Source organism: Zootoca vivipara, chromosome 16 (genome assembly GCF_965207765.1).
Source record: "Zootoca vivipara chromosome 16, rZooViv2.hap1.1, whole genome shotgun sequence".
Classification (NCBI taxonomy): Eukaryota; Metazoa; Chordata; class Lepidosauria; order Squamata; family Lacertidae; genus Zootoca; species Zootoca vivipara.
The window spans coordinates 3,200,765-3,227,670 of NC_142599.1; the positions used below are offsets into that span (position 1 = coordinate 3,200,765).

The window sequence follows — 26,906 nt, forward strand, 5'->3', positions numbered from 1 at the left end:
CTATTGCCTCTCAGTGTGAATCCACCTTACAGAGTTGTTGTGAAGATTTTGTTTCTGTTTTGCTTTTATTAGTATTTTATATTCTAATTTTGTATTTTTCTGTAGTGAAGTGCCTCAGGATCTTCAGATTTAAATAATATTAGCAACAATAACAACAACATGGGCTAGCCTTATGTACACTGCCCTGAGCTCTTTTCAGAATAAGTGGGATACAAGTGGGTTGAGTTGAGAGAAAAAAATAGGTGGAGGTGACCGAGGGAAAGGATGATGGGGAAGAAGCTAGGAAGGAGTGTGTAGAAGCACAGAAGGCAAGCAGCTCCCAGGGCTATAAAAGAAGTAGGGAGGGTTTCTTAAGGGGCAGAGTGTTGCATGTGGATTTGAATAAATGATTTAGCTGCAGGCAGTGATAGTCTTGCACCTGCATAGTGGACTATAGGCTGTTGTGTGTCCCTTTCAGCCTTGAGTGTTGGCTGCTCAGTTGCTGAGGCCTTGAATTTGGCTGCAGTTCTGCCCTTGGAAAAGCATGCTCTGAACTGCAAATGCTTGGCACAAACCTCAATTGCCAATTTTGTTTTTCTTTGGCGGTCTGGGTGGGCTATAATCGTTCTCTGAGTGAGTTGTAATATATTTATGTGCCCCTGTGGAGTGGACTTTTGGCCTTGTATGATCTACTTGGTCTTTTACTAGGACCTAGAGGTATACCAGCTAGAGCCAGATGCAAAGGAGTGGGGTGTGTGGGTGTGCATGCATGCATAGTTAAGAAAGAAGGTGCCTCTGATCACATGCTTAGTTCTCAGTACCAGAAATGAGAACTTAATCTTTTCAATCCCAGCTCCACTCCTAAGGCTTTCTTAACTTAAACAAGTCTAATTTAGAAGCACATGCAAACATCAATTCTGGACCACAGATTTTGCTGGGAATAATTTATGCATCATCTTCAACCGTTTTTGGGCCTATGGGCAAATTTGCAAACTGGAGGGGCTTGTTGTGGGTACCACACACACACACACACACACACACACCATTATGTTCTGTTGGTTGCAACAGCCAACAGCCTAATTTCCGCAGGGGTAAGTGTATTTGGTGGGAACTAGAGAAGGCCTAGTTGGTGACTCCTGCTCTGTAGATTAAGCTGCTTTGTCTTCTGGCTTGGTGCAAAGCTTGGGCATTATCACTCCCTGGGCAATATCCCAGTTCAAAAACAGATTCCAGCCAGGCAAAATCATTTGAATGGATTGTGGAGCAGTGCGAGTGAGAGATTGTGGCCTGAGGAAATAAGCATAGTCTGGGGAGTGGACGTGACTGGGGGGAACATAGGAGCATAGGAAGCTGCCTTATACAGAGTCAGACCATTGCGGGTGGCGAAAATGACAACATGACAATAAGCATAGGAAGCTGGGAGGGACATAGAAAACTTGTTTACTGGCAGAATTGAGCCCACAGAATTCTTCATAGTCATTCCAGAGGTGTAAGGGGATACTTTAAGCCCCATCTGCACTATACACTTGGAGCCTTATTATACCACTTTCATTAGTCATGGCTTCTCCCAAAGAATCCTGACAAGTGTGGTTTGTTAAGGGTGATGAGAGTCACTAGGAGACCCCCCATTCTCTTCACAGAGCTACAAATGACCAGTCCTGCTTCCCAAGGAACTCTGGGAATTGCAGCCCTGTAAGGGGAAGAGCGAGCTACTAACAGCTCTCAGCACTCTTAGCAAACTACATTTCCCAGGAGACTTTGGGTGGGTGAAAGCCATGACAATTTAAAATGGCATTTTGCTGCTTTAAACTATAGTGTGGATATGGTCTTACTGAGCAGTATGTCTGCTTTGTCTGGCCGGTGTGTGGAGCTGTGCTCTTGCCCTTTGCTAATGAGGGATTTTTGCAAAATCAGGCAGCTGAGAAATGGCTATCCCCCCCCCCCCACACACCTTGCTTCTCCTTTTCCCATGGTAATCTGGAGCTCTTGTATGTTGCAGGGATTAAGCAAGCATGGGCTCTGTCCTTCCACACTCACACTCAGTGGGTCTGGGTCATGCAGTTATTAATGGAACTGGCCAAATCCTGCGTTAGGCTTTGGCAGGCCTCCCACTTGGCCAGGGAGCAAGTGGCAAGGGCCTAATATCGAAATGAGTGATCTAGCTCTGGTGCTGGTGGCAGTGAAGGGGGTTGCGGCTCTTTGAGCAGAGACAGTAAATGTGTGTGCTAATGCCACAGCTGCCAGCTCCCTAACCATCACCACCTGTTGGCATCTGTCTGTCTTCTGAGACAATGCAGTAGGCCTCTGTGGGTGAAGTCAAGCCGTGTAGTTCTTGCTGCTCCAGCAGCACCAAGAAACTTTTCTGGGACCTGGGCAGTGTGGATGGAGGTCCTGGGCTGCCTAGATGTCAAGATCCCTGTCTTGGCCTCACTGACATGGTCCAGAGGAAAGCAGAGCAAAATGTTTGTTTGGCACCAGCTCGGCTGCAGGAGTTGCCAGAAGGAGGCATACGAGGCATCATCCAGCTGTCTTACGGACTCCATTCTGGGTTCATTCCTTAGCCTTTTCTTCTCCCAAATATGTCCCATCACTACCTGATTGGAAAGAAATGGAGGAGTTTGCAGAGGTGACAACACATCTTCCATCATTTTTAAAAAAAGAAAATCTGAAGGAAAAAGTCATCACTGTGAGAGAGGGAGAGAAAGAAACTTGTGAGATAGCCACTATTGTGGAGTGGGGTACATACAGAGATCTTAAGGGGGGGGGGACCAAAAATGGAAAAAAGAAGAAATTAAAGAGTATGTAATGGATTGGCTAAACTATTATCAACTTAATGCTCTGTTTAAGGCAGACAAAAAATAAGGTTTTTGCAGACAAACAATCACAATTTGAAAAGGAGTTACAGTAGTAGGATTGAAGGTAAATACTTTAAAAAAATTATGATTTATTATTAGAGTGGGAAACGAAGGAAGAGTTTCTTAAGTCATCCATGATCAGCTGGGCTAGGGATGTGGGACATAATATTGACAATTATTACGGAAACAATTTTGGAAAAACAACTTGAAGTTTACTGCCTGTTACACTTTATAAGAAAACTATCTTAAGATGATTCATAGGTGATATTTAACTCCCAACAATTGGCAAATGTTCAAAGCAGAGAGTGATAAATGTTAGAAACTTAGAGAGGGTGTAGGAACATTCTACCATGTGGGGTGGTCTTGTAGGGTCATTAAAGACTACTGGGAATTAATCCATAGCAAACTTGGGGGGGGGGAGTTTAAAAGCGCTTTCCTAATAGGAACCCAGAAGCTTATCTTCTGGGTATAATAACGACAGAAGTCCCTCCAAAACAAGTGAGTCTATTGATGTATGCAACCACGGCCGCATGGATTTTACTTGCACAAAAGTGGAGAACAGACGTGATTCCAACAAAAGAAGAGGGGCATCATAAACTGCTAGAATATGCGGAACCAGTAGGTATGATTAATAGAAAGGAACAGAGATGAAAAAGAACTTAAAGTGGATTGTATAGATGTGGATAGGTTGGGAACAGGGAGGAAACCATAGAAGGAGTGGATGGGAAGTATATGAAAATAAGTTTTTTTTCTTACTCATTTTTGAACGCAACAGTTGTACTGTGTATGTACTAATGAAGAACTGTAACAGCAAACAAACAAACAAAAAGAGATAGCCACATACAGCAAAGGCTTGTGGGTGAAAGAAACAGTGTGATATCATAGATGTGAATGAGGGGATTAAAGGGAGCCAACTTAAGTCTGTGATTTATTTCTCCTCTCAGACACAGTATTGTTATTTTCATTCTGAATGCTTACCTTTGGGGGGGGGGGAAGCAGTGAAAATACCAAGTGGGCATTCCCTTGACAACAGTATCTTTGTGCACTGGGGCAGGTTGAGAGCTGTTCCCCATTCTCCTCAGCAAAGTGATAACGGTCACTTCTTGAGGAGAAAGGTGGTGAAGCAGGATTGTGCTCGGCTGGCCTTTGGCGGTGCTGCCTGACTGCATGGTTCCTGCCAGTCGGACTGGGATCCAGTTAGCCCAGCACTGAGAGCACATGCTTAAGAGACCTTACCTCATGCTCTGTAACTTCACAGATTCCACATCTTGCTTAACACAAACAAAACAAAACAACCAAGGTGGCTAAAATGAAGTACTACAGGCCTTAACTGTGATATTGTATTGTGAGTGAGGAGATTAAAAAGTGGCCTGTGCTTAGCTGTACTATCCCTTCAGGGAGCAGATTCCAAGCATTTTCTTTTCAGTGGATAAATGTTTGTTTTATTTTGTTGTTTTTTTCCACTGGTGGTCCTCCGTTTTTGTTTTGTTATACAGTGTTAGGGAAGTTCAGGCCCAGGCCTCCCTCTTGCCCTTGGGATGTTTCTGCAGGCCACACATCTGTTAATTTATGGAACTCATTGCCGCAAAATGCAATAGTTCACACTGACCTAGATTAGGTGGCTTTACTATCTAATGCGTATGACTATCGGTGGATATTAGTCACAATGGCTAAATGGAACCCACATTCCCAAAGGCAGTATATCTGCCAATAGCAGTTGCTAGGGAGCAACAGTGGCCAAAGGATGTTGCCTTCCAAGCCTACTGGTTGGCTTCTTGAGGCATCTGTTAGTCCAGAATGCTGGGCAAGACAGACTTTCAAGCTGATCCAGCAGGGCTCTTTTTAATGCCCTGCCTTTCCCCCTATAATTCTGGTATTGATTTACAAGTTGTGCCATGCATTGATTTTCCAATTGAAATTGATTCATACAACACACTGATCTCCAGTTTTCAAGTGTGCTGTTGTTTGTGAGAAGAGGTTAGGGACATTATAGCGGGAGCCACAAAGGAAAAAGGCAGAAAGGACCCAGATCCTTAAAATAGATTTTGAGTTTGAAAAGATTAAAGGCGTCTGATCTTATGAGTCTGAGAGGCTGGGCTTTCTTGTTCTGTTTCCCATCGGCTGTCAACTGTGTATTTTATAGAGAGATGCCAAAGATGAGCAGAATCCTGGGAATTTATTCACCTGGTGCTGTGTTCCTGGCTGCTACTCGGATGCAGCTTTTAGAAGTGATCTTCTGCCGCTTTCTGCTCCTTGCCTTTTTGATTGACGCTTATAGCCGCTGTTTAAATTACCTTTCAAGCTGTAACTGTGGCAAGAGACCCCCCCCCTCCTTGTTAAGGCTGACTGCTGCTTCTTAGCAAGCCCAGCTCATCATTTACATAATTAGACCTTTCCGTTCTGTTCCATCAATATTACAAGGCGACACCTCACCCTGTCTGCTCTGGGTGAAAGTGAATCTCTTAACTTCATGGATTCCACCTCTGTAATTGGAAGAAATGTCTCTCCCTTTCTTTCCCCCTGCCCTCCTTCTCCTTCTGATGAGAAGCTTTGCTGAACTACACCAAAAGGATGATGGCTTCAGCATCTCATTCAGCTGAAAAATAAGTGCCTCCTTAAGGTATGATAATAAGGCGGCTGAAATGCCAGAAGGCCAGGAGATGCAAAATTATATGCTATCTTAAGTGGCCAACCTGGAATATTTATCTTTGTACAGTTTTTACACAAGCACTGGAGAAGCCAGGGTCGAGGAAGGTTTTCTGAGCTTGAGGGCCACATGCCTGTGCTGGGTGGGGTCAGAGGCAAAAGTGTGTAGAGCAATGAATTTCCATTTCCCCTTTGTGCAGTAGGCTTGTGAGTACGAAAGAGATCTTAATTCAGGCCAGCACAGGGTCCAGAAGTTGTGATTCCAAAGTATGCAAGTAAGGCAAGAGATTTGGAGCTGAGCAGGAGCAATGAAGATGTCCCAACATTTGTGGTGCCCCTCCCACCCACTTTTTAAAGCCAAGGCACAGCTCGTGAGCTCGTGAGACTGTCTCGCTTTATGGGAATGTTCTGTCTGAGTGGATTCCAACCCCCTCTCCAGGTGGGATGGTGTACATGTACCTTGGGATCTTGGCATCTTCCATTACTGGATGCCAGCCTTCACCCCCCCCCCCCAAAACCCCTCTGCTTCATCTTCTTCCTCCTCCTCCTCCTCAATGTGGAGCTGCCAAGCCATGCCAGGTCCTGATGAAGCTAAGGGGCCCATCATGGCTATTTCTTATGTGCACTTAAACTGGCAGCAGCATCTGCTGCTGAAGATGCCTGAGAGATTGAATGTGTGTGTGTGTGTGCGCTTTGCATACTAGGCATGTGTACTACCAATGAGCCTAAGCGATATAAACACTTGCAATAATTTGGGTTGGTGCTAATTGGGGGGCTCGAGTCCCTTGTAAGATAGAGAGAAGTAAATATAGCATGGCAGTCCTAATACAAGCCCTTATTTATGTAAAGAGTGCATCACTGTTTTCTTATTACAGGTAGGTAGCCGTGTTGGTCTGGATCGAAGTAAAATAAAAAATTTTTTTCTTTCAGTAGCACCTTAAAGACCAACTAAGTTTTTATTTTGGTATGAGGCTCATACCAAAATAAAAACTTAGTTGGTCTTTAAGGTGCTACTGAAAGAAAATTTTTTTTTTATTTTACTGTTTTCTTATTTGCTCTTCCTCCTTTCAATCCCCACCCTAGTGCTGGCTGTGGAGTTCCCTCCCCCTGGGAGCACTGGTTCCCTTGAAGTGGAGTTCATAATGTAATTGGGTCCTTGACGGGCCCAGCTGTGGAAGGATGGGGGCACCCTTGGGAGGCCAATCTCGTTTGCGGAATTGATTGAATAAAAGCTACCTCCATTCAGGAAGCTGTCAATCCAGGTCTGTTCCCCAGCATTAGCACCCTCCAATGGTGCTGATTAATGGTCTGGCAAATCTCTTTCTCTCCCTCTGCTCCTCCCAGACGGTCACCTGGGAGCTAGCCTTCAAAGGGCCAAGCAAGGAGTTTCACCTCCCCCCCCCCAAAGCCCCATCTGAAATCTGAGCATTCCCAAAGAGCGACATTTCCATTACAAAAGCTGTTGGCTGAAGTGTGTCTCAAGTGGAAATTCACTTTTCTCCCTTCCCCCTGCCTTCTCTCTAAATGTGAGCTTTAGAAATCTCATTTCCTTTCTCTGATAAGAGTGCTGAAAAGGGCACTAGGGTGTCCCCCCACCCAATTTCTTCTCATAAATGAGATTAAAGGAAATGCACTGTGACTAGGCTCAGAATACAGTAGCTTTTTCCTTGCTTCTTTCCCTCTGCTCTCTAGAACAGCTTTCCCTAACCTAGAATCATAGAATCATAGAGTTGAAAGAGACCACAAGGGCCATCCAGTCCAACCCCCTGCCAAGCAGGAAACACCATCAAAGCATTTCTGTCAGATGGCTGTCAAGCCTCTGCTTAAAGACCTCCAAAGAAGGAGACTCCACCACACTCCTTGGCAGCAAATTCCACTGTCAAACAGCTCTTACTGTCAGGAAGTTCTTCCTAATGTTTAGGTAGAATCTTCTTTCTTGTAGCTTGAATCCATTGCTCCGTGTCTGCTTCTCTGGCGTAGCAGAAAACAACCTTTCACCCTCTTCCATATGACATCCTTTTATATATTTGAACATAGCTATCATGTCACCCCTTAACCTTCTCTTCTCCAAGCTAAACATGCCCAGCTCCCTAAGCCGTTCTTCATAAGGCATGCTGGCTGTGGTTGATGGATGTTGGAATCCAACAACATATTGAGAGTGGCAGTTCGGGATAGGGTTCTAGCCCTACCTGGAGATGCTGAGGATTGAACCTGGCACCTTCTGCAAAAGGCCTTCTGGATGGGATGCTAAGCCTGATGGATGATTCTCCAGCTTCTGTTTTGATTGGGGGGGGGTAATGGCAGTTGTTTCTTCCTTGGAGCACCCAGTCTCATCCTTTGCATCCAGTTTCATCTTCATCTTCATCTCTGCTCTCCTCTTCTTCTCTCGCCTCCTGTTATGCAGTCCTGTTTCACAGCAGCATCTCTCCCCCATACACTGTGTACAGCTCAGGGACCAAGTGTGGTTTGGCACTAGCGACTTGTGTGCAATCTCCACATGAGAGTATATAAGACTTGGCATCCAGCTTCCCCTTTCTCTAGTTTCAGAGAAAAATGCCAACTGCAGATATTCCAGGAGAGGATGAAACCTGAAGCATGTGAATCCCTCCAGCTCTGTTTGGATGCTAAAAATAATTGGCCTGATCTTGTCCTTGGGCTGTCCCTGTGGCACATACTTGTGGAGGGGGGGCAGTTAAAAGCCTTATTCTGGGGCTCAAGGATTCTTTTGTGTGGGACAGGAAGAGCTTGCTGGTGGTAAGAGCCAACAGTGGAATGGACATGCTCGGAAGGTGGTGGACTTTGTTTTCTTGGACGGTTGTAAATAGAGGTTGTGTGGCCATCTGTCATGGGTGCTTTAGCTGAGATTCCTGCATTGTAGGGGGTTGGACTAGATGACCCTCTGGTCCCTCCCAATTTTAAGATTCTATGTTTCTATGATTCTGCCTTCCAACTCCAATTCTATTATTCTATGAAACACAAAGTTTGGAAGCTCCCTGTGTAGCATTTGCAAAATGTGACAAGAGATCCTGGAAAAGCAGGAATGGCACAGGAGTTCCACACTGGTGTGAGTGAGGCCATTTTTTAAAGGCTGAAGCTAATGGGAACTTTATTTTTAATGCAAATACCAGCTGTAGGGGGGCAGTTTTAATCAGGGCTGCAACAGGGGAGGAAAGAGTTAAGTTCAAAGCCGCATTTAGCATTACAACTGGTTTGGCCCTGACCCAGGCACCCCCAAACTTTGGCCCTCCAGATGTTTTGGCCTACAACTCCCATGATCCCTAGCTAACAAGACCAGTGGTCGGGGAAGATGGAAATTGTAGTCCAAAACATCTGGAGGGCCGAAGTTTGGCCTAACCTGTGAATGCAGCTCTTGTGAAACTCTACCATTTCATTCTGCTTTAATGTCGCCCACCCCTGCTCTAACTGGTCACTATTTGATTAGATGCCACTTGGGTCGGATGCAGCACTGTTCTTACATTATTATGACTTGACCACAAGGCCAAACATCAGCAATTTGTATTCTGACTGGCAGTGGCTTAACTTCTGCCCTTCCCAGCGCTTTGTTCTGACAATTTATATGCTGCTTAATGATATGCTGCTTAATGACAATTGCCTTTAAGTGGTGTAGAGAAACTCAGTACAATGAAACTAACAATGGGTTAAAACTAAACGACCAAATGCCAAGAAAATCCAGCATGGCCACCTTTGCCTTCTAAAGAGGAAACTCTCCCCAAATTAAGGGATGTAAAAAGGAAGTTGAAAGGCAGAGGCAAGACCAGGGGTCAGCAAACTTTTTCAGCAGGGGACCAGTCCACCCTCCCTCAGACCATATGGTGGGCTGGAAAAAAATTTTTTTTTGGGGGGGGGGGAATTGAACGAATTCCTATGCCCCACAAATAACCCAGAGATGCATTTTAAATAAAAGGATACATTCTACTCATGTAAAAACATGCTGATTCCCGGACCGTCTGTGGGCCGGATTGAGAGGGCAATTGGGCCACATCCGGCCCCCGGGCCTTAGGTTGCCTACCCCTGCTTTAGAGCACCAGAGTTATGTAATGGCAGTAGACGTTGTTGGACCACAACTTGCATCCCTCTTATCGTTTGGCTGTGCTTACTGACAGGTGGCCGTCCTCCAAGACTGATGAGAGACGGAGGCAGGCAGCAAACAGAGAGCCACAGCTCAGCCACCCAGCTCTTCATCCTTTTGGGCAGAAGCCTCCTCTTTCCTTGCTCCCCAAAAGTCTCACAGCTGGAAATGCCAAGGATTGCATTTTCCTGCGGACGGGGGGGTGGGGAAGCAGTGGCTTCATTCCTCACAACGATGTTTTAGCAGAAATTATTCCCTTTCCCCGCAATGTGATGTTTATTCCTGGTTAACAGTAAGTGTACCTTGGAGTTTTAGGATTACTGGTATAATTACACAATATGTGCAGAAATGGGGTTGGGAGCCAAATTTTCTTAAAACTGCCCTGAGCTGTGAGCAGCTGTTGCAGAGAACAATTAATGGGAAAGAGTGAAAAGGGAGATGCTGTCAGGAGAGTGAGCTAGTTTTTTTGCAGTTTCCCCCCCTGAAATGACTTCTTCCAAGAGGGGGAAGGGCCACAGCTCAGTGCTGGAGCAGCCGCTGTGCATGCAGAAGGTCAGTGGTAGGGCTGGGAGAGAGCCCCCTCACTGAAACCCTGGAGAGCAGCTGCCAGTCAGGGTAGACAATGCTCATGCTTCTAAACTGAGTATAAAATAAAGGTCTTGCCCACTGCGAGAGCTAAACTTGGTCCTCATAACAAGTTGACGAGGCTGAATGCAGTGTTTGTGGATGGTTGCAGGCCTGTAGAGGTGATGGAATAACTCACCTGCCATAGTTCAGTGGTAAAGCACCTGTGTTGCAACCCCAGGCATCCAGCTAGGACTGGAAAAAACCCTAGAGTTGCTGCAGGCAGTGTAGACAGTGTGGAGCCCAATGGTCTGACTCTGTATAAGGCAGATTCCTATGTTCCTCTTCCTTGTCTTGGTCAACTCAAGACAACGAAAAGAGTCTGGCAGCTGCCCAGATAGAGTGAATCACCAGTAAAAAAGGGGAGGGAACTGGTGGGTTTTATTGGGTAGGTGAAGGTATATAATTAACTATATTTTCTCTCCTTACAGACCCACATATGTAGGTTAGCAGGGAAAAGGATCAGCGTTTGAAAAGCATGGGGCTGAGCAGAGTTTAAATCTCATACAGTTTAATTGAATGCATAGGAATTGGCCATTAGACTGGACCCTTTATGACCCTGTTTTTCAGGGAAACAGGTTACAGACTGAAAAGACATGTGCCTGATCCTGGAACAAGTGGACAGGTGTCTGTTTCCATGGTTGGTTGGTTGGTTGAAGAGAGAGAAGGTGGAAGGAACAAGAAATACTTATTTGCTTCTTCCTCCCAGGAGAGGAGGGGAAATGACATCACACAGAGCCTTCTCTACCAATTACATTTCTGTGGTCTGAATCTCCTTATCGGTAATTCAGCTCTGTGGTCTTAACCCCTTCACATGCTAAGTGGCAAGAATATGCATTATTATTAGATTTGACTGAATGTCTCCCAAAGGGGCCTCCCAGTTGCCAGGAGTGTAGGGAACACCAGTTGGTACTACCAAACAATGTTTGCTTTGTTGTCCCCCCTCCCCTGGTTGGGGAGGCTGCCTGTGATTAAGGCAGCAAACTTGGATGTGGGCCTCTTTGTGAGGGGCAGCTGCTAAAGTGACAGCCATGCACCTCCTCAGTGGTTTAAGGTTACACACCCAGCCATCTGTCCTCTGTGTGAGGAAAGAAAAAGAAGGCAGTTATGAAAGCAGTTAGTGCCTACTTTTGAAACAAACACAAGTGAAATGTTGAATGTCTGGGAGGCGTACACTACACCTGCATTCATACAACCAAAGCACATGCTTGGTGTGTTCAGAAAGGCAAACCTGGAATTCCTGAGAAGTTTCTTTGAGGGTTCCTCAGCAAGATATTTAATGGCAGTACAAGAATGTTTTCTAATCTGCCTTTCTCCCCCTTTCAACTTTGCAGGATCGGGGCCTAACCGGAAAACTGGAGCCGGTTTCACCAGCCAGCCCTGTCCATCCTGACTCTGAACTGGATCTGTTGCCAGCCAGGCTGTCTAAGGAGGAGCTGATCCAGAACATGGACCGTGTGGACCGTGAAATCACCATGGTTGAGCAGCAGATTTCCAAGTTGAAGAAAAAACAGGTAATTCCTCCCCCAAACAATTGCTGTCACTCAAATAGCCTCCCTGAACCTCATCTTTGTTAATCGGGTTACAGCTGGCATTTCAGCATATTTCAGAGTGTAACCAACCACAGAAATGAGCTGGTTTTAAAACATTTGAGCCAAAGTAGGCCACGTGATTTCACAGCTCTGCCCTGCAAAGGCATGCTACTACCGTAGTATATTACAGTGGGTGGTGTGTAATGTTTTAGGCAGCAGCAACCACAATACCAGCTGCATTTCCCTTCCTAAACTCCATTGCATGTGTCATATCCAGAGCAAATATTTCTCCATTCCCTTTCCAACTGTCATGAGCCCCTTGGCTCTGTCAGAATCTGGCATAGTTTGGCAGTCCCAGACACAGGAGGAGGAAGGAGGAGCTCAAGGAGGAGTGAGTGCCTATTATTGTGACTCTAGATGCCACAGAGGAGGAGGAAGCAGATCTGCTGGCTCTGTCCCTCCTGTGGAGCACACAGCTTCATTATGGAAGAGTGAGGACTTTGACCAGCTGGAAGGAATCTGACAGGAAGTGTCACAGCTGGAGACATAAGGGAAAGTCTTGTCACCAAGAACCCAGTGCCACCTTCTTAGGTGGGATCGTATGTGTGAGAATTCTGTGAGTGAGCCTGCCCTGTTGGGATGTCATCGTAGCTTCTGTTCAGTTGTGAACCTCTTGCCTTGCACATGTACCTTGGGATCCTGACTTTGGACCTTGTGCTTGCTGCTGAGCCTGTGCCACTATTAGCCTGAATAAAGATCTCCACCTTATTTGCAAGTAATCACTGTTGCAGTGTTTTGGGATGGGAGCCTCACACTGCACATTCCGAGTAAGGTTAATTTGATATGGGGATCACTGCCCTCGCTTTGAATTAGCCTCATTTGTCATCAGTGATTTTGACACAACACCAGTTCTAACTGGGTGGTTTGACAGCAAGGCATCACATTTGCAATATGTTCCCTGATTGACTGGAATTGCACTGTGAGGAACAATAAAAGAACAGCATCAAAGCAGTTGCCTAGAGGAGTAAACAGCTGTGGGCAAGCAGATGCAAATAGAGGGAGGGAGCTTTGGAGATTGGCGTTGTTGCCCCCCAAATGCTTAGCTGAGAACTTTGATTAGACATGGCCATAATTTTCAGGAGATTGATTCTCCGTATGTGTATGCTGAGAGGGTTAGTTTTTAGATAGCAAAGAATTTTTCATAAGCATAAAGGCAGGCTGTCTTTTCTGTGCATGTGGTAGAATCCTCCCCACCCCCAAGCAAAACAAGTTTAATTAATCCCAGACACCTGCTTTCTGTTGCTGTCTGTCACAGCACGATTGAAAGGGCTTAGGGGCTCAAGAGAGGAAAAGATTTCAGAAGCAGCTGCACAACCAGGCCCTATAGAGTGACTGCAACATCTGGAACTACCATCTTGGGAGGGTGGCATAGCTGCCAAGTTATCCCTTTTTTAAAGGGATTTTCCCTTATGCTGAATAGGCTTCCTCGCGAGAAAAGGGAAAACTTGGCAGCTATGGAGGGTGGGTGGAGGGAAGACAGCAGTGGGAAGGCAAAGAGAGGTATGGCGTTTTCCTTTTGTATTCTCTTGCCAAGTTTAAAGATCCAAGTAGATAAAACATTTGTATTTGCAAACATTTGGAGGCATTTTCCTCCATTTTCATTGAAAGGAGTCTTCTGGGGGTGGGGAGTGCTTCAACATTAATAGTGACCTGTGTAAATGTGTCTGATGGATGTACAGTATTTGTATAAGTTCCAGGAGCAGAGCACACCCAGCCACCCACCCCATGTCACAACCAAACTGCTCTTTCCAACACCCCCCCCCCCAAACATACTGCATAAGGACAGCACAGTCAAATGCAGTGGGCTGTTTTTGATTAGTCACAACACCAACAGATGCTTCCTGCACTTGGGGGGGGGGGTGTTTCCAGGAACATTTTGATTATTGCTGGTTCTTGAGATGCTAAGTGTAGGGAGAAAGGCAGGGAACAAACCATACATGCCAGGTGGAGCTCCTTCTGCAGCAGCATCAGGAACATGTTGTATACATGAGCCTTGCATTTCAGTGCATTTTCGCCCTCCCTCTCATTGGGAGGCCTCCAGGAAATAATGAGTCACACTTTTTTAGGCCATGCAAGCAAAGCCAACATCCTTGAGACTTCCAAAAATGGAAACAAAAAGTGGAAAATGGAAGGCTAAACAAAACTGCCACAGCTTGGAATGTGGAGAGTCTGCCTGCAGCCTAGACATTTTCAACTTGAATGTTGCAGAAAGTCTTGTCTGTTGACCCTTGTCTCCCCACCCCCTTCTATTAATGGAAAGCCACATCTTAATGAGCTGGTTAGCCCACATGCTACAGCAGCCTTCCTCAGCCTGGCACCCTTCAAATGTGACTGGACTACAACTCCCATCATCGCTGACCATTGGGCTGATGGGCGTAGTAGTTCAACAAACATCTGGAAGGCACAGACTGGAGAAGGTGGCTTCTTCTATGACAGATCTTTTCCTAACATTGCCCACACTAGAGCTGTGCATTCCATAAAGCTGTGTCAGGAGTTTTGGCTGAAGCCATGTTTTTAATTTGGAAGCTGCTCAAAGTGGTCTTCCAAGTGAGGGCTGCCATGTATGATAAAGTAGTGATCCACGTGGCTGAGTGGAATAGCAGAGCTTGCAGAACAAACTGTCCCACAGTGCAACCTACTTTATTAAGAATCTAAGAACATAAGAAGAACCCGCTGAATCAGGCCAGTGGCCTGTCTAGTCCAGCTTCCTGTCCTCACAATGGCCACCCAGATGACTGTGGCAAACCCTGTGGCAGGAGCTGAGCACAAAAGCACTCTCCCATCTTGAGGTTTCCAAAAGTGTTGCTGCCTCTGACCACGGAGGCAGAGCATAGCCATTGTGCCCAACTTGCCTTCCATGAATTTGACCAGTCCTTTTTTAAAAAGCCATTCAAGTTGGTGGCCATCACTGCCTCCTGTGCGATCAAGTTCCATAGTTTAAAATGTGTGCTGGTTCCTTAAATATTTGAGAACTTTACAGGTGTTATCCTTTAATATAGTGTCTTCAGCAAGTTGCCTAGTTCCTTTAGCCTTCCCTCCCCACATGGGTTTTCCTTCTGCACCTTTTACAAAACAGTGGTACCTCTACTTACGAATAACTCTACTTACGAATGTTTCTACTTACGAAAGGAGCTCCGTCCGCCATCTTGGATGCGGTTTAGATAGGATTTTTTCTACTTACGAATTTTTAGATAGAGATTTTTTTCTCCCAATGCATTCCTATGGGATTCGACTTAACAATTTTTTCGACTTACGAATGTGCGTTCGGAACACATTAAATTCGTAAGTAGAGGTACCACTGTATTTATAAGCTCCAACTGGTTCTTCTTGACTTCTAACCACTCATCTAAAACCAAATTTGTGAAGGAATTCACAAGACTTGAAATGGAAGCCTGTTGGCCAAAGGCTGGGGTCTAGTCTATGGGATTGTCTGGTTTCAGACTTTGCAGCACTTTTCAGATGCAGAAGGCATTAGTGGTTTGCAGCACCAACCCTTCTGATTAGTGAGCAGTATGAAGTCTCTTGATTGGCCTGGTCTAGTGAAAAATAAATAAATACAGGGAGCAGAATCTTTTGCCTCTTGCACTACTTTCTGACTTCTGTCCAATCTAGTACCTCAAGATACTGTCTTCTGAGACACATAGGGTTTTATCCAACAAAGTCATCCCATCCATGCAAGAATTTCCACTTGTGCAACAACTCCCCCACTCTCTCCGCCCCATCTGCCCCCCCCCTCAATCTGTACTGGGCATTCTGTTGCACACACGGAAGTCCTTGTGTGAATGGGATGACCTCATTGCCCCAAACCCTCAAGGTCCCAGGTTGGCGGGAACAACACGGTACTTCAGTGGTGGGGAACCCTGTGCACCTCCAGATGTGCCTGGTGATTGGCCATGCTGGCTGGGCTGAGGTGGATTTGCCCAAAGGCTCTCCAACACCACCATGCTCCAAGCGGCCTTTTTCGAGTGTGGAGTGGAGAAGAGCTATAACTTCCCAAGTGCGTGACCAACATCTGTGATATTTTTGTCTGCAACTAAAATGAGAAATTGGTTCAAAGTTCCTCTTAGAAACTGACTGGCTGGACATCTGCAGCATTGATGGAGAGTCAGGGTCATGCTGTCACCCCCTCCTGTGTAGCCGCAGCAGGAGGTTTCTCTGTTGCAGGGAAGGAGAGAGAGCACGCAATTGTTGGCTGGGGAGTGGGAAGAGCAACTGGTAAACTGCCAAGACTCATTCTGATTATAAAGGTCACAAAGCTTGGCTTCTCTCCCCCGCCCCCAAACGTTGTAGACCTTTATAATAAAAATATATTGTATGTCCACATTGACCTGCATTATTTTTATTTTCTGTTGTCTTTTACATTATCTGCAAATCCCAATAGAGGCTGCTCACTTGGCCAGATCTGCTGTGGTCAGGCTTTATTGTTTTTAGAGGGTGCTGAGGAGACATTTCTGTTGCTGGCTGCCTGCCTGCCTCTTGGGGACAGCTAGCGAGGCACATGCTTTTCTGGGATAAAACGTGGCTGCTGATATTTTATTTTGGCTGCAACACAGGAGCCCTCCTGGGTAACCAGGAGCATAAATACTGCAAAAAGCAGTAACGTACCTATGGGGGATCCTTTCAGATTATGCTCCTGGGCTCAACTGTGGTATAAAGGCCACTTGCCTCATGGCCCGATTTGGCCTCCTGGCCGTCTCCAGCCCTTGGGAATTGGCTAGTTCCTTCCAAGGCTGGATTTGGGTGCCATGAGAAATGCTGCATCTGGTGGGAGTTGGGCGCAGTGTGATGATGATGTGCTTCAGGGTTCCCTGTTCCCACCAGCAGCTGCCAATGAGTGAACTAAAGAAATTTGGAGCACTGCAATGCCACACATCTGGCTTTCCTAGACCTTTGGCCCTCCAGATATTGCTGGACTACAACATAAACCAACATGATTTGTTGTCGGGGGGAAAACTGTGGTTAGTCACAGAATTATAGAATTGTAGAGCTGGAAAGGACCAAGAGGATCATCTAGTCCAGCCCCCCGCAGTGCAGGAATCTTCTGCTCAATGTGGGGCTTGAACCCACAACCCTGAGATTAAGAGTCTCATGCTCTACCAACTGAGCTATCCTAGTCAGCTGCACTGCATTCACACATTCAAGCACATCATAGTTAAACTAAACAAACCATGGTTTAGTGTAATGTGTGAACCAGGCTATTGTACTGAGGAGGACAGTTGGACCAAAATTCCTTCTATCGCAATTGGAATGATGTGAGGGCTGAGTGAACTGAACTTCCTTAATAATCTTTGACCAATGAATTGACTCTTATTTTTTTTGGGGGGGGGATGACTTGATCTATTCTTTCTCACAATTTAACCTGCCAGTGAATCCTAGCCAGAATTTCAAGCTGACACTCTATCCATTGGAACAGACAGGTTCACAATAGCTTAGGAAAGGCTAGATCTACACTTGACGAAAATCATACAGGCTAGAAACTTGTCTTTTTTAAAAAAACAAACCATAATTAAAGGTGAGAGTTGCTTCAAAACCAACTGTTTTGCATGTGACCCACCCCAACCAGAATTAATATGTGTCACATTTGTGTAAATCATTGCATCTGTGGTTGCTAGGGAATTTCAACCAATGGTGCAAGTAGTGATGAAGAGTTAGACCAGGGTGGGAAACCTCTTGCTCTCCAGATGTGGGGCTCAATTTCCTACCATCCCTGACCATGAACCATGGAGCCTGGGTCTGTTGGGAGCCGGAGAGACCACAGCAGGTTCCCCAACCTTAATGGCAGACTTTGTGAGCACAGCAACGCCACACATGCAAGTGCTCACACTTTTCTCTCTTCCCTTTTCAAAATCCCACAGCAGCAGCTGGAGGAGGAAGCAGCAAAGCCACTGGAGCCAGAGAAGCCCATCTCCCCTCCGCCTATTGAGTCCAAGCATCGCAGCCTGGTCCAAATAATCTATGATGAGAATCGGGTAAGTCCGGAGGTGCTTGATGCTTTGGGGGAAATGCTCTGTTCAGGCAACCCAGAAGTGGCCCCTTTAACGGGTCACGGTTATCCAAATTGTGCCCTTCAGTAAGATTTCTCTTTATCTTGCATAATGTATTCCGTAGCGTTTATTGTTTTGCACAATTTGTTCCTCTGGGAGTGGGGCACAGGTCTGGACGGCTTATCTGCCCCTCACCACAGGAAACCGCAACCCTTTATTTTGTTGGCTTCTTGAGATGCAGGCAGCACTCCCAACCCGTCTAGTGTGTCTGGCACCTCTCTTCTCCCCTCTCCCCCTTGGGCTCTCCAACTTGCTAAAAGCAGGTCTCTCTTAATGCTAGCTTTGCAGGGCATTGCGGAGCAGAAGCAGCAGCACTTCCCCTGGAGACTGGCTGCTTTTTCACCCGCCCACAAAGACTGCTGTGTTTCTCTCTCAGATGCAAGTGAGCCTTTGAGCAGCCGCCTGCGAGCTTCCTTTTTTGAGAGCTGACCTCATCGTTTCTCTCTGTCTTTTCCTCGTCAGCGCGCTCTTTCTCGCTGGAGAGGGAGAGTTCATGTAAGGACACCCACTGCAGCGTTTTCCCTTTCACGCCTTGTGCTGCGTCAAGAAAAGCCAAAGCCTCTCTCTTGAAAGAATCAATTAAGGCGCAGCATCCTGGTTTTCTGGATCCTTTAAAGTCTCCCCCTTCCCCAAATCCTCTGGTGGAGAGGTAGGCTGGGAAAGGGTGACGGTTGGTGGCAGAGAAGCTCCAAGCGTCTCTTACCATGCCTTACTGCCTGCCGGCTTTTAAAAAATGCTTTTAAAAAAAGGAAAAAAAGGAAAAAAACTCAGTGTGATGCAGCAATGTCTATTGGCTCTTGGGACTGTGTCTGTAAAAATCAATAAGATTAAATTTTAATTCCTTTTCTGTCTCAGCACTTGTATCTCTGAAAGGGCATAGCTGTCTGTCTAATACACACAACATTATGCTAAACAATTGAGAGTTGAAGTACTTTCTCACCCACCCCAAGTAGTGAGTTCCTCCCCACCTCTAAAGAAGAATGGCTGTGCAGCAAGTGTTGAGTTCATTTCATTGGTAAATCTGCGATTGTATAAGCAAATTCATGGATGTTTTGTCTGTGGGTGGCTATTAGCTACCAGTGGTTAATTATTATTTATTTCATTTATGAATCAGTTCCCGTGAGGCACCCTGAAGCAATTTACAATATAAAAACACATATAAGCAGTTACATGTATAAAAACAGTTAAAACAATTGCAGATTGTTTGTTTGTATGTGTGTGTGTGTGTGTGTGTGTGTGTGTGTGTGTGGGTGTAGGTGTAGCTTCTGGGTTTGAAGGTTGTGCCAAAAACTTCATGGACAAAGTGTGTTTTCAGGACCTTATGCATGCACAGCCTGACCTCTTCCACTGAGCTATGGCACTTCCCCAGTTGGAGGAATAGGAGGGAGGCCTGTTTTCCCAGCAAGGCTCTCTCTGTGTGTTTCCTTCCTCCATCCATGCGAGAAAGCTGGATCCTGAATGGAAATGCTTATGCCTTGTTCTGAGGCATGGTGGAGCTGAGCAATGCTATAAATAAAATCCGGAGCACGGTTCAGCCGCCGCCTCTCTGGAATGGTGACTGGAATTATTCCAGGAAAAACACCTCCCTCCTTTCTCTCAAAATAACTCCAGTTTCCTCATCTCTTCCCACTCGGCTCACAAAAGCCTAAGCCCCCTCTGACAACCACTGAAGCACATGAGTGACTCACAGGGCAATCCTAAACATGTTTTTTTGGGAGTAAGGCCTGATCATTCAGTGAAGTTTGCTCCCCTTGCAAGTATATCTAGATTGTAGCCTCAAGGAACTAGATCGCTTGCAGCACCTTGTAGGCAAGTTATGTCATTTCCCAAGAGCTTCGGGGATTTTATCTGTAGGTACACTCTGTCTCTCCTCTCCCTTTTAGTTACTGAAATATTTTTACCCTGCCTTTTGACCCAGCAGGCCTGCAGGGGAATTTATAATCTGGTGAAGGGAAGGGGTAAGTTAAAGCATCACAGTAAAACAGTGCAGTTTATTAAAGCAGTCAGAGAAAGCCAACACTTCATAGGCCAAAGCTGGAGAGCCATGCTAGTCATCTGGGATGCAGTGGAGCAGCTGCCTTGCATGCAGAAGGTCCCAGTTTCAGTCCCTGGCATCTCCAGGTTGTGTAATAATAATTGCTTCTATTCTTATTTGGTTGCTTTTTCCAGAAAGGTGAACTCAAAGCAGCTTGCAAAAATAAGTGTAAAAACAAGAGTTAAAACATCCTAAAATTCACATCAATATATCCAGGAAATCCAACTCGACACACCCCACTGAAAGATAAGCAGAAAATTGAGGTCTAAAGGACCTGGGTGCATAATTCCCTCCCCCCAAGTGCCTTATAATTATTAATAATAATTTTATTATTTATACTGTAGCCTTATTAGCTGATAAGGGTTCTTAAGTTGCGCCCAGGCAGGGACAGAGACAGTCAATAACGACACCGGGGTTGAGTTCCATTCAGTAAATTTAAGAGACTCTTAAATTTAAGAGACTCAGCTCACGACAAGAGTAAAGAGACACAAATTTGCAAAGCTTCTTATACACTTCTTGGGCTCCTTTCCCCCTCCTCTGTAAATGTGTGCACGCAAGGGGGTCACAAGTACATATAAGGAAGATCTGTGTCCGGTCCTTATATGCTGACTCATGCTACCCCGGTAGCATCTTCACCCGGCCTTGAGTGGGGGCTTGAATTCCTATCTATTTTGCCTGCTCTTTGCGTCAGACTGCTAGCATCAGACAAGACAGTCATCCGGCCTTGAAAGCTTAGCAGGGCATTCTGTCTTGCTCTCGAATGTTTTTATTACACTTTGGCCCACTTTGGTACACATACGCTGAGGCAAAAAGGAAAGCATTTTAAGAAGCATTTTAGGGATATGGGGGGGGGGGCTAAGCCATACAATCAGAATTATACAATGCACATTATATGATCAGATTTAGCTCAATAACACAATTGGCAAATCTCTCCCTTCAATACCTGTCCATTTGGCTGGGTTGCCCTGGCCTAGAAACAGAGGGTGATGGCTCCAGGCATACCTGTGAAGATCATTCTTCAAATGGGAAAGCACTGAGAAAGCAGTGCAATGCAGCTAGAGGGCACCAGGTTGGGAAGTGCTGGGATAGACAATGCTAAGCTAGGTGGGCCAATGGTCTAACTTAGTCCAAGGCAACTTCCTGTGTTCTGACAGGAGCCAGCCAGATGCCTTTGGGAGCCCGCAAGTTGAGCATGAAGGCAACAGACCTCCCCTTTAGTTTGCCCCCACTGTTTGAAGTTAATAGCAGATATCTCAGATGGGAGTCCTATTTTTTTCACTGAACAGTGGAGAAATTGTGGTGGAGCTCATAGGACTGAACAAGGCAACGTTAGAAGTGCAACAGTGTGTTTCAGGGTACACCCACACCCATAGCTGCCAAGTCCGGGTCGTAAAGATCCAGGATCGGCAGCGCGTGCATGACCGGAAGTTGCGTGACGCAACTTCCGGTGGCGCTTCGCCCTTCTATGGGCATCAGAAAATGGCGGCGCCAGCGCCGGAAGTCGCTTCCGCGCATGACCGGAAACACGTAAAAGCGACTTCCGGCGCCGGCGGCGCCATTTTCTGATGCCCATAGAAGGGCGAAGCGCCACCGGAAGTCGCGTCACGCAAATTCCGGTCATGCGCGGAAGCGACTTCCGTCGCCGGCGTCGCCATTTTCTGGTGCCCATAGAAGGGCAAAGCGGCACCAGAAAAATGGCCGCCGGGAAGAAGCGAATTTAAGGGAGAATGTCGGGATTTATCAGCAAACGGGAGACCGCCGGGAAACAGTAAGAAAAAAGGGGTTTTCCCGGCGGATACGGGATACTTGGCAGCTATGCCCACACCATACATTCAAAGCACATCCAGCACACATATAAAGGGCATGGCTTCCTCCAAGGAATCTTGGGAGCTGTAGTTTGTTATGGGTGCTAAGAATTGCAGCTCTGTTGGGGGAAACTGCAGTTCCCACAAGCCTTGGGGGGAATCTACATACATCAAATGTGCTTTGGATATGCTTTGGATGTATGGTGTGGGTCTGCCCTGTTTGTGGGGTTGAAAACTGGATATGTTGGGTGGGAAAATACCAGGTCTTGTTAAACCCCAAGCAGTTTGTTTCTGGCTCACAGGAATTTGAAATATCTTCCCCGTGCCTGATGATAATGTGCAGAAAACAGAACTCGCCCTAGTCCTCAAAACCTGTATTACCTATGGGTGAACTTGTGTGGATGGATGGCCCTGCTTGTCATTCCAGAGGTCAAAGGTTAGATGAAGGGCATAGGGCAGGCATCCCCAAACTGCGGCCCTCCAGATGTTTTGGCCTACAACTCCCATGATCCCTAGCTAACAGGACCAGTGGTCAGGGAAGATGGGAATTGTAGTCCAAAACATCTGGAGGGCCGAAGTTTGGGGATGCCTGGCATAGGGCAAAGCAAAACGCATGCTGTGCAGGCAAAAGGTCCCAAGCTCAATCCCCAGCTTCTCCAGGTAGGACTGAGGAAGACCCCCATTTGGAAACCCTAAGTGCAGTGCAGTGTAGTACACCAGTACAGTGTAGCAGCTGTATGGGAGTTGTGTCCAAAACATCTGGAGGGCGCCAAGTTGGGGAAGATAGCACTGAGCTGGATGGGCCAATGGTTTGACCCAGTGTAAGGCAGCTTCCTGTGTTCCTGCGACTAAATGCACCACTTGGGGCTCCTCATTCAGTGTGCTGTTTGCTGTGTTTGTGCCCTGCCCCTTCTACCAGAGAGATCAAAGGCAGCGTACAGAGGGGTTTCCCACAGTTGCCCCCCCCCCCACAACAATCCTGCATGGGGAAGGTTAAATCAGGATCCCCATGATTTGGCCCAGGCCATTCAAGCACTGAGCTTTCTGCTTAAGTGAGGGTTTGAAACTAGATTCGACACTCCCTGCATCATCGCTCTGGTAAAGGAATAAAAGGTAACAGAATACGTTGCATGCTGTCCTGATTTCCAGGAACTCTGTGTTCCCAAAAGCTCCTCCTGGGGGTAATCTGACTAGCTCCTTAAATAATAAAATGTTTTAAGAACACTTTTTAGAGCAAATTCCTACTGGGGTGTAGGAAGCAGAAGCCCCTTGGGACAGTGAAAGAGCTACGAGCATTGAGATTGCAGCTCATTAGATCATTCATGTCGGTGTGTCATTTTTCCAGGCTGCCTCACTGGCCACATGTGAGGTTAGTTTCTTACTTTTTTGGTCCTGAAATGCTTTTTCAGGAAGGCTCTCTGAAGGCTTTAAGCACAGTGAGTTGGCAACTTCAGTACACCAAACTTTGATGCCCGTATCTTTAAGTGGCCCAGTGTGATATTGCACTGATCAGTAGGAACGCAATAAGCTGCCTTATGCTGAGCCAGGCCGTTAGTCTACTTGGCTCAGCATGTTGTCCACATTGGCTGGCAGCAGCTCCCCACCATTTCAGTCAGGGGGTCTTTCCCAGCCCTACCTGGAGATGCCGGGGGCTGAACGTGGGGCCTTCTGCATGCAAAGCAGGTGCTCTACCCTTGAGCTATGGCCCTGGGCTAGAGGCAGCATCATCCTGCGATTTGGCCTTCTGCATGATGGAGCAGTCAAGGTCAGCATCAAATTTATGCCGCTCTGGTATCTATTACTCAGTGACAGTAATGGCATTGACCCTGCAAGGTGTCTGAATGTGCAGTGATATTTCTGTCAGTGTTTGGTGTACTAATGACACTGTAGTGCCAGTAAGGAAGGGATAGAACAGTGTGATTCATTTATTCTGCTAGGATATGCAGGTTTGGGAGAGTCTGGCTGTGGGATTAATTGTATGGACAGATCAACACTACTTCCTGTCTTGCTGAATTTAACAGGAAGTCTCCATTGCTCTGCATTGGTCTCCATGCCTGGGAGAGTTGGGCAGGGGGATTTTCTGAAGGATGTCCCTTTTGCTTTTTTATTACCAGGAATTTGTCTACTACTTATTCTATGGACTAAATATATTTTGCTCTGATGCCAAAGAGACTGTACAGTGGAAATCAGACCACCGGAGGGAAGCTGTATATTTACATTCCAACTGTAGTGTTTATGTACAGATTGAAAGACAGAGGAAATATTTGGATTAGCATTTCCAGAAATGAAAAAATATATATCACCGTCTCAGGGCCTGGTTTGAGGGCACATGACGCATTCACTTTGCTGAAGCTAAGCAGCTCTGTGTCCGTTCAGTGCCCAAATGATAGACCACCTAGGGACCCAGTATTTGCCACTTTGAATTGTATAATTGAAGAAGTAATTCATTAATGTTGTAGTATAGGTGACAGTGCAGTTTGTCCTGTGGATCTTTGGTGTTCTAGGAAGAGAGGCCATTTTCAGATATTAAAGGAAGACAATTGATCATCTGTAAACACACACACACACACACACACACACACACACACACACACGGAACAAGCCAGGCTAAAATATGCAGATGAAGAAATAGGGCTATGTAATAGAAGTTCTTTTTTGATTATGTCAAGTATCCTCCAGTGACTGAGATCAGGGGATTTAACTTTCACTTAGTGGTTCAACAGTGACAGATCCCCACCATATGTCCTGTGAACTGTAGTTTTCCACTCACAGAGCTACGATTCGCAATAATTCCCCCAACAGGCTACAGTTCCCAGAATTCTTTGGGGGGAAATCACATGCTTTAAAGGTGCATTAGATGTGCTTTAGATGCATGGTGCAGATCTGCCCTGTGTCTCTAAGTGCACTTTGCATATCCTACTTTAAATTTGGTAAGCCTCCTAGGAGCCAGCCCCACTCATGGACAGCAAGCTGTCTTGCTGAGATGTCCCTGATTCAAGTATGCTTACCCAGAGCCCTGCTCCACACTTAGTTTTGATTCTGGTTGATGACGTTGATCCATAAACTTTATGAGTATTTGGAATACTAGGATTGAGTTTCTGATAAAAGAACTTTTCTGCACTAGCAGCAAGACTGGTGTGTGACTCAGTATGGCCTAGCTGACTTGCCACTCTGCCGTAAACATCCTTGTTCTTACCTACCCAGCAGCTCTGAGGGTGGGATCTGTACAGCTGATGGCTGTTTGCTCTTCATAATACTGCCTGCATACACCAAGTGCACTCAGAAACATGCCTTTATACAGATCCATGGCGAGATGGTGTTTGGAATACTGTATACAGCTCTCTAGTTGCTGCACTTCCCAAAGAATATTGCAGAGCTGCGGAAAGGTCCAGAAAAGAGCAGCCAAAATGATCACGGGGGTGGAGTGATTCCACTGTGGGGAAAGGCTTTTTAGTTTAGAAAAAAGGCAAGTAAGCGGGGAATAAGATAGAGGTGTATAAAATAATGCATGTCATGCAGAACATGGATAGACTGACATTTTCCTCCCTCTGCCATAATACTAGAACTCATGGACATCTATCTAGTGAGGCTGGATGTTGAGAGATTGAGGACACATAGAAGGAAGGACTTCTTCAGTTTGCCCCCACAGGAGGCAGAGATGGCCACCAAGGTGGATTAGGGCTTATCCACACATACCTTTTGACCCGCTCTTTCAAGGCAGAGGTCTGTGTTTTAATGTTCAGTGTCGGAGCATTTTTGGTTTCTCCCCAGGGTTTCCCTGCAAAAACTCGTGCTTTAAACCTGAATCGGAGCAATTGTCAACTCGGGTTGATGTTTGTTCCAATTGACCTTTAAAGAAGGTAAAGAAAACACAGAGTTTAAATTGAGGTCCGTGCTTGGAAAGGACTGAGGAAAGGTAAGTGTAGATAAGCCCTTAGATTAATTCATTGAGGATACAGCTATCTCTGGCTACTAGTCATGAAAACTGCCATATCAGGGGCAGTATGCCTTTGAATACCAGTCAGTGAGAACTACAGAGAGTGCTTTTGTGCTCACGTCTTACTTGTCGGTTTCTCAGAGGCATCTTTGGTCTCTGTGTTATTATGTCCAGTGTGTATGGAGCTTTCTCCCTGCGAGAGGTTTGGCGGAGCTCTAAGCGGGGAGTGTACTTTAAAAATAGCAGAATATATTTTGGTTTGTAGACACATTTAATTTAGCAATTGCTTCCAAGCAGTAATAAAATGACACTCACATAATATCAGGTTGGCATTGTGGTGTATAATATAAAGCAATAATACAAAACTCCCCCCTCAACACAGTGCGAATATGCTCCATATGACCTGCTGTTCGCAGTGTGTCACTGTATTCTGAATCCCCTTCTCTCCGGAAAGGAGACCTCAGCGTGATGTAAGCAGAGCATAAATCTTACATGAATGTGCGCCCAGAACTAGTTGAAAGTGAGTCACACATGTCTCATTGAAATTAGTCACAGTAAACAGAAAGTCTGGCATGGCTGATTGTCAGCCTGCAGATGAAATCCTGCCCTGCAAATCAATTTCATCTGACCTATTACCTAATTTTAATGAAGATGCATTAAAGATGTGCAAAGGCTGTTACAGATAAATACCATGGAAGAGGTTTGGGAAAAATTAATGACACTGTCAGGCAGGATACTTTATTGCCAGTGTTGGATTCAAAAGTGATTAGCAAATATTTTTTCCTAAGGTTACTGGTGTTGTAGGAAATGTAGAAAAAAATGAAGCTGAGTCTGTGCACGTTGGGTGGAGTTGTGATGAGGTTATAACTCATTGGGGGGGGGGAATTAAAGGTAATGGAAGGTATGATTGGTTATTCCACACCTACAAATCCATTACAAGTTCTCTTGGGTTGTTTGAAATCAGATGCATGGCCAAAGTATTTTATAGTAGAAAAATCTGTGAAGAGCAGCAAAAACATTATTAGCTGCTAAATGGCAAACTTGGGAAGTAATGAACAGGAGTGAGTTAGCAAAACATGGTATGTTGAGGAAATGTCTAAACCAGGGGTCCCCAAACTTACTTTGCCGAGGGCCGGTGCCGCCAGCGCCAATCGCGGGAGCGTGTGCCCATATGCGTATGCACACGCAATTTCCGGCGCACTTCTGGGTTGCGGGACCCCGAAAATGGCTTGTGTACATGTGCATGGGCCTCCTCCGGCCCGGAAGTGCGCCGGAAATGATCCTTGTGCATGCGCACAA

The 26,906-nt window shown here is 46.0% G+C and overlaps 1 protein-coding gene across 23 annotated transcripts in view; it reads left to right on the forward strand.

Moving 5' to 3' along the window:
• The window catches only part of NCOR2 (nuclear receptor corepressor 2), a 361,690-nt gene that overhangs the window by 129,443 nt on the left and 205,341 nt on the right, over positions 1-26,906 (forward strand). For all 23 annotated transcript variants that reach the window (XM_060269894.2, XM_060269902.2, XM_060269904.2 and 20 more), the window contains exons 5-6: positions 11,529-11,708; positions 17,642-17,755. In XM_060269894.2, coding sequence (XP_060125877.2) covers positions 11,529-11,708; positions 17,642-17,755 — 294 coding nt within the window. The remainder of the gene's footprint in view (positions 1-11,528; positions 11,709-17,641; positions 17,756-26,906) is intronic.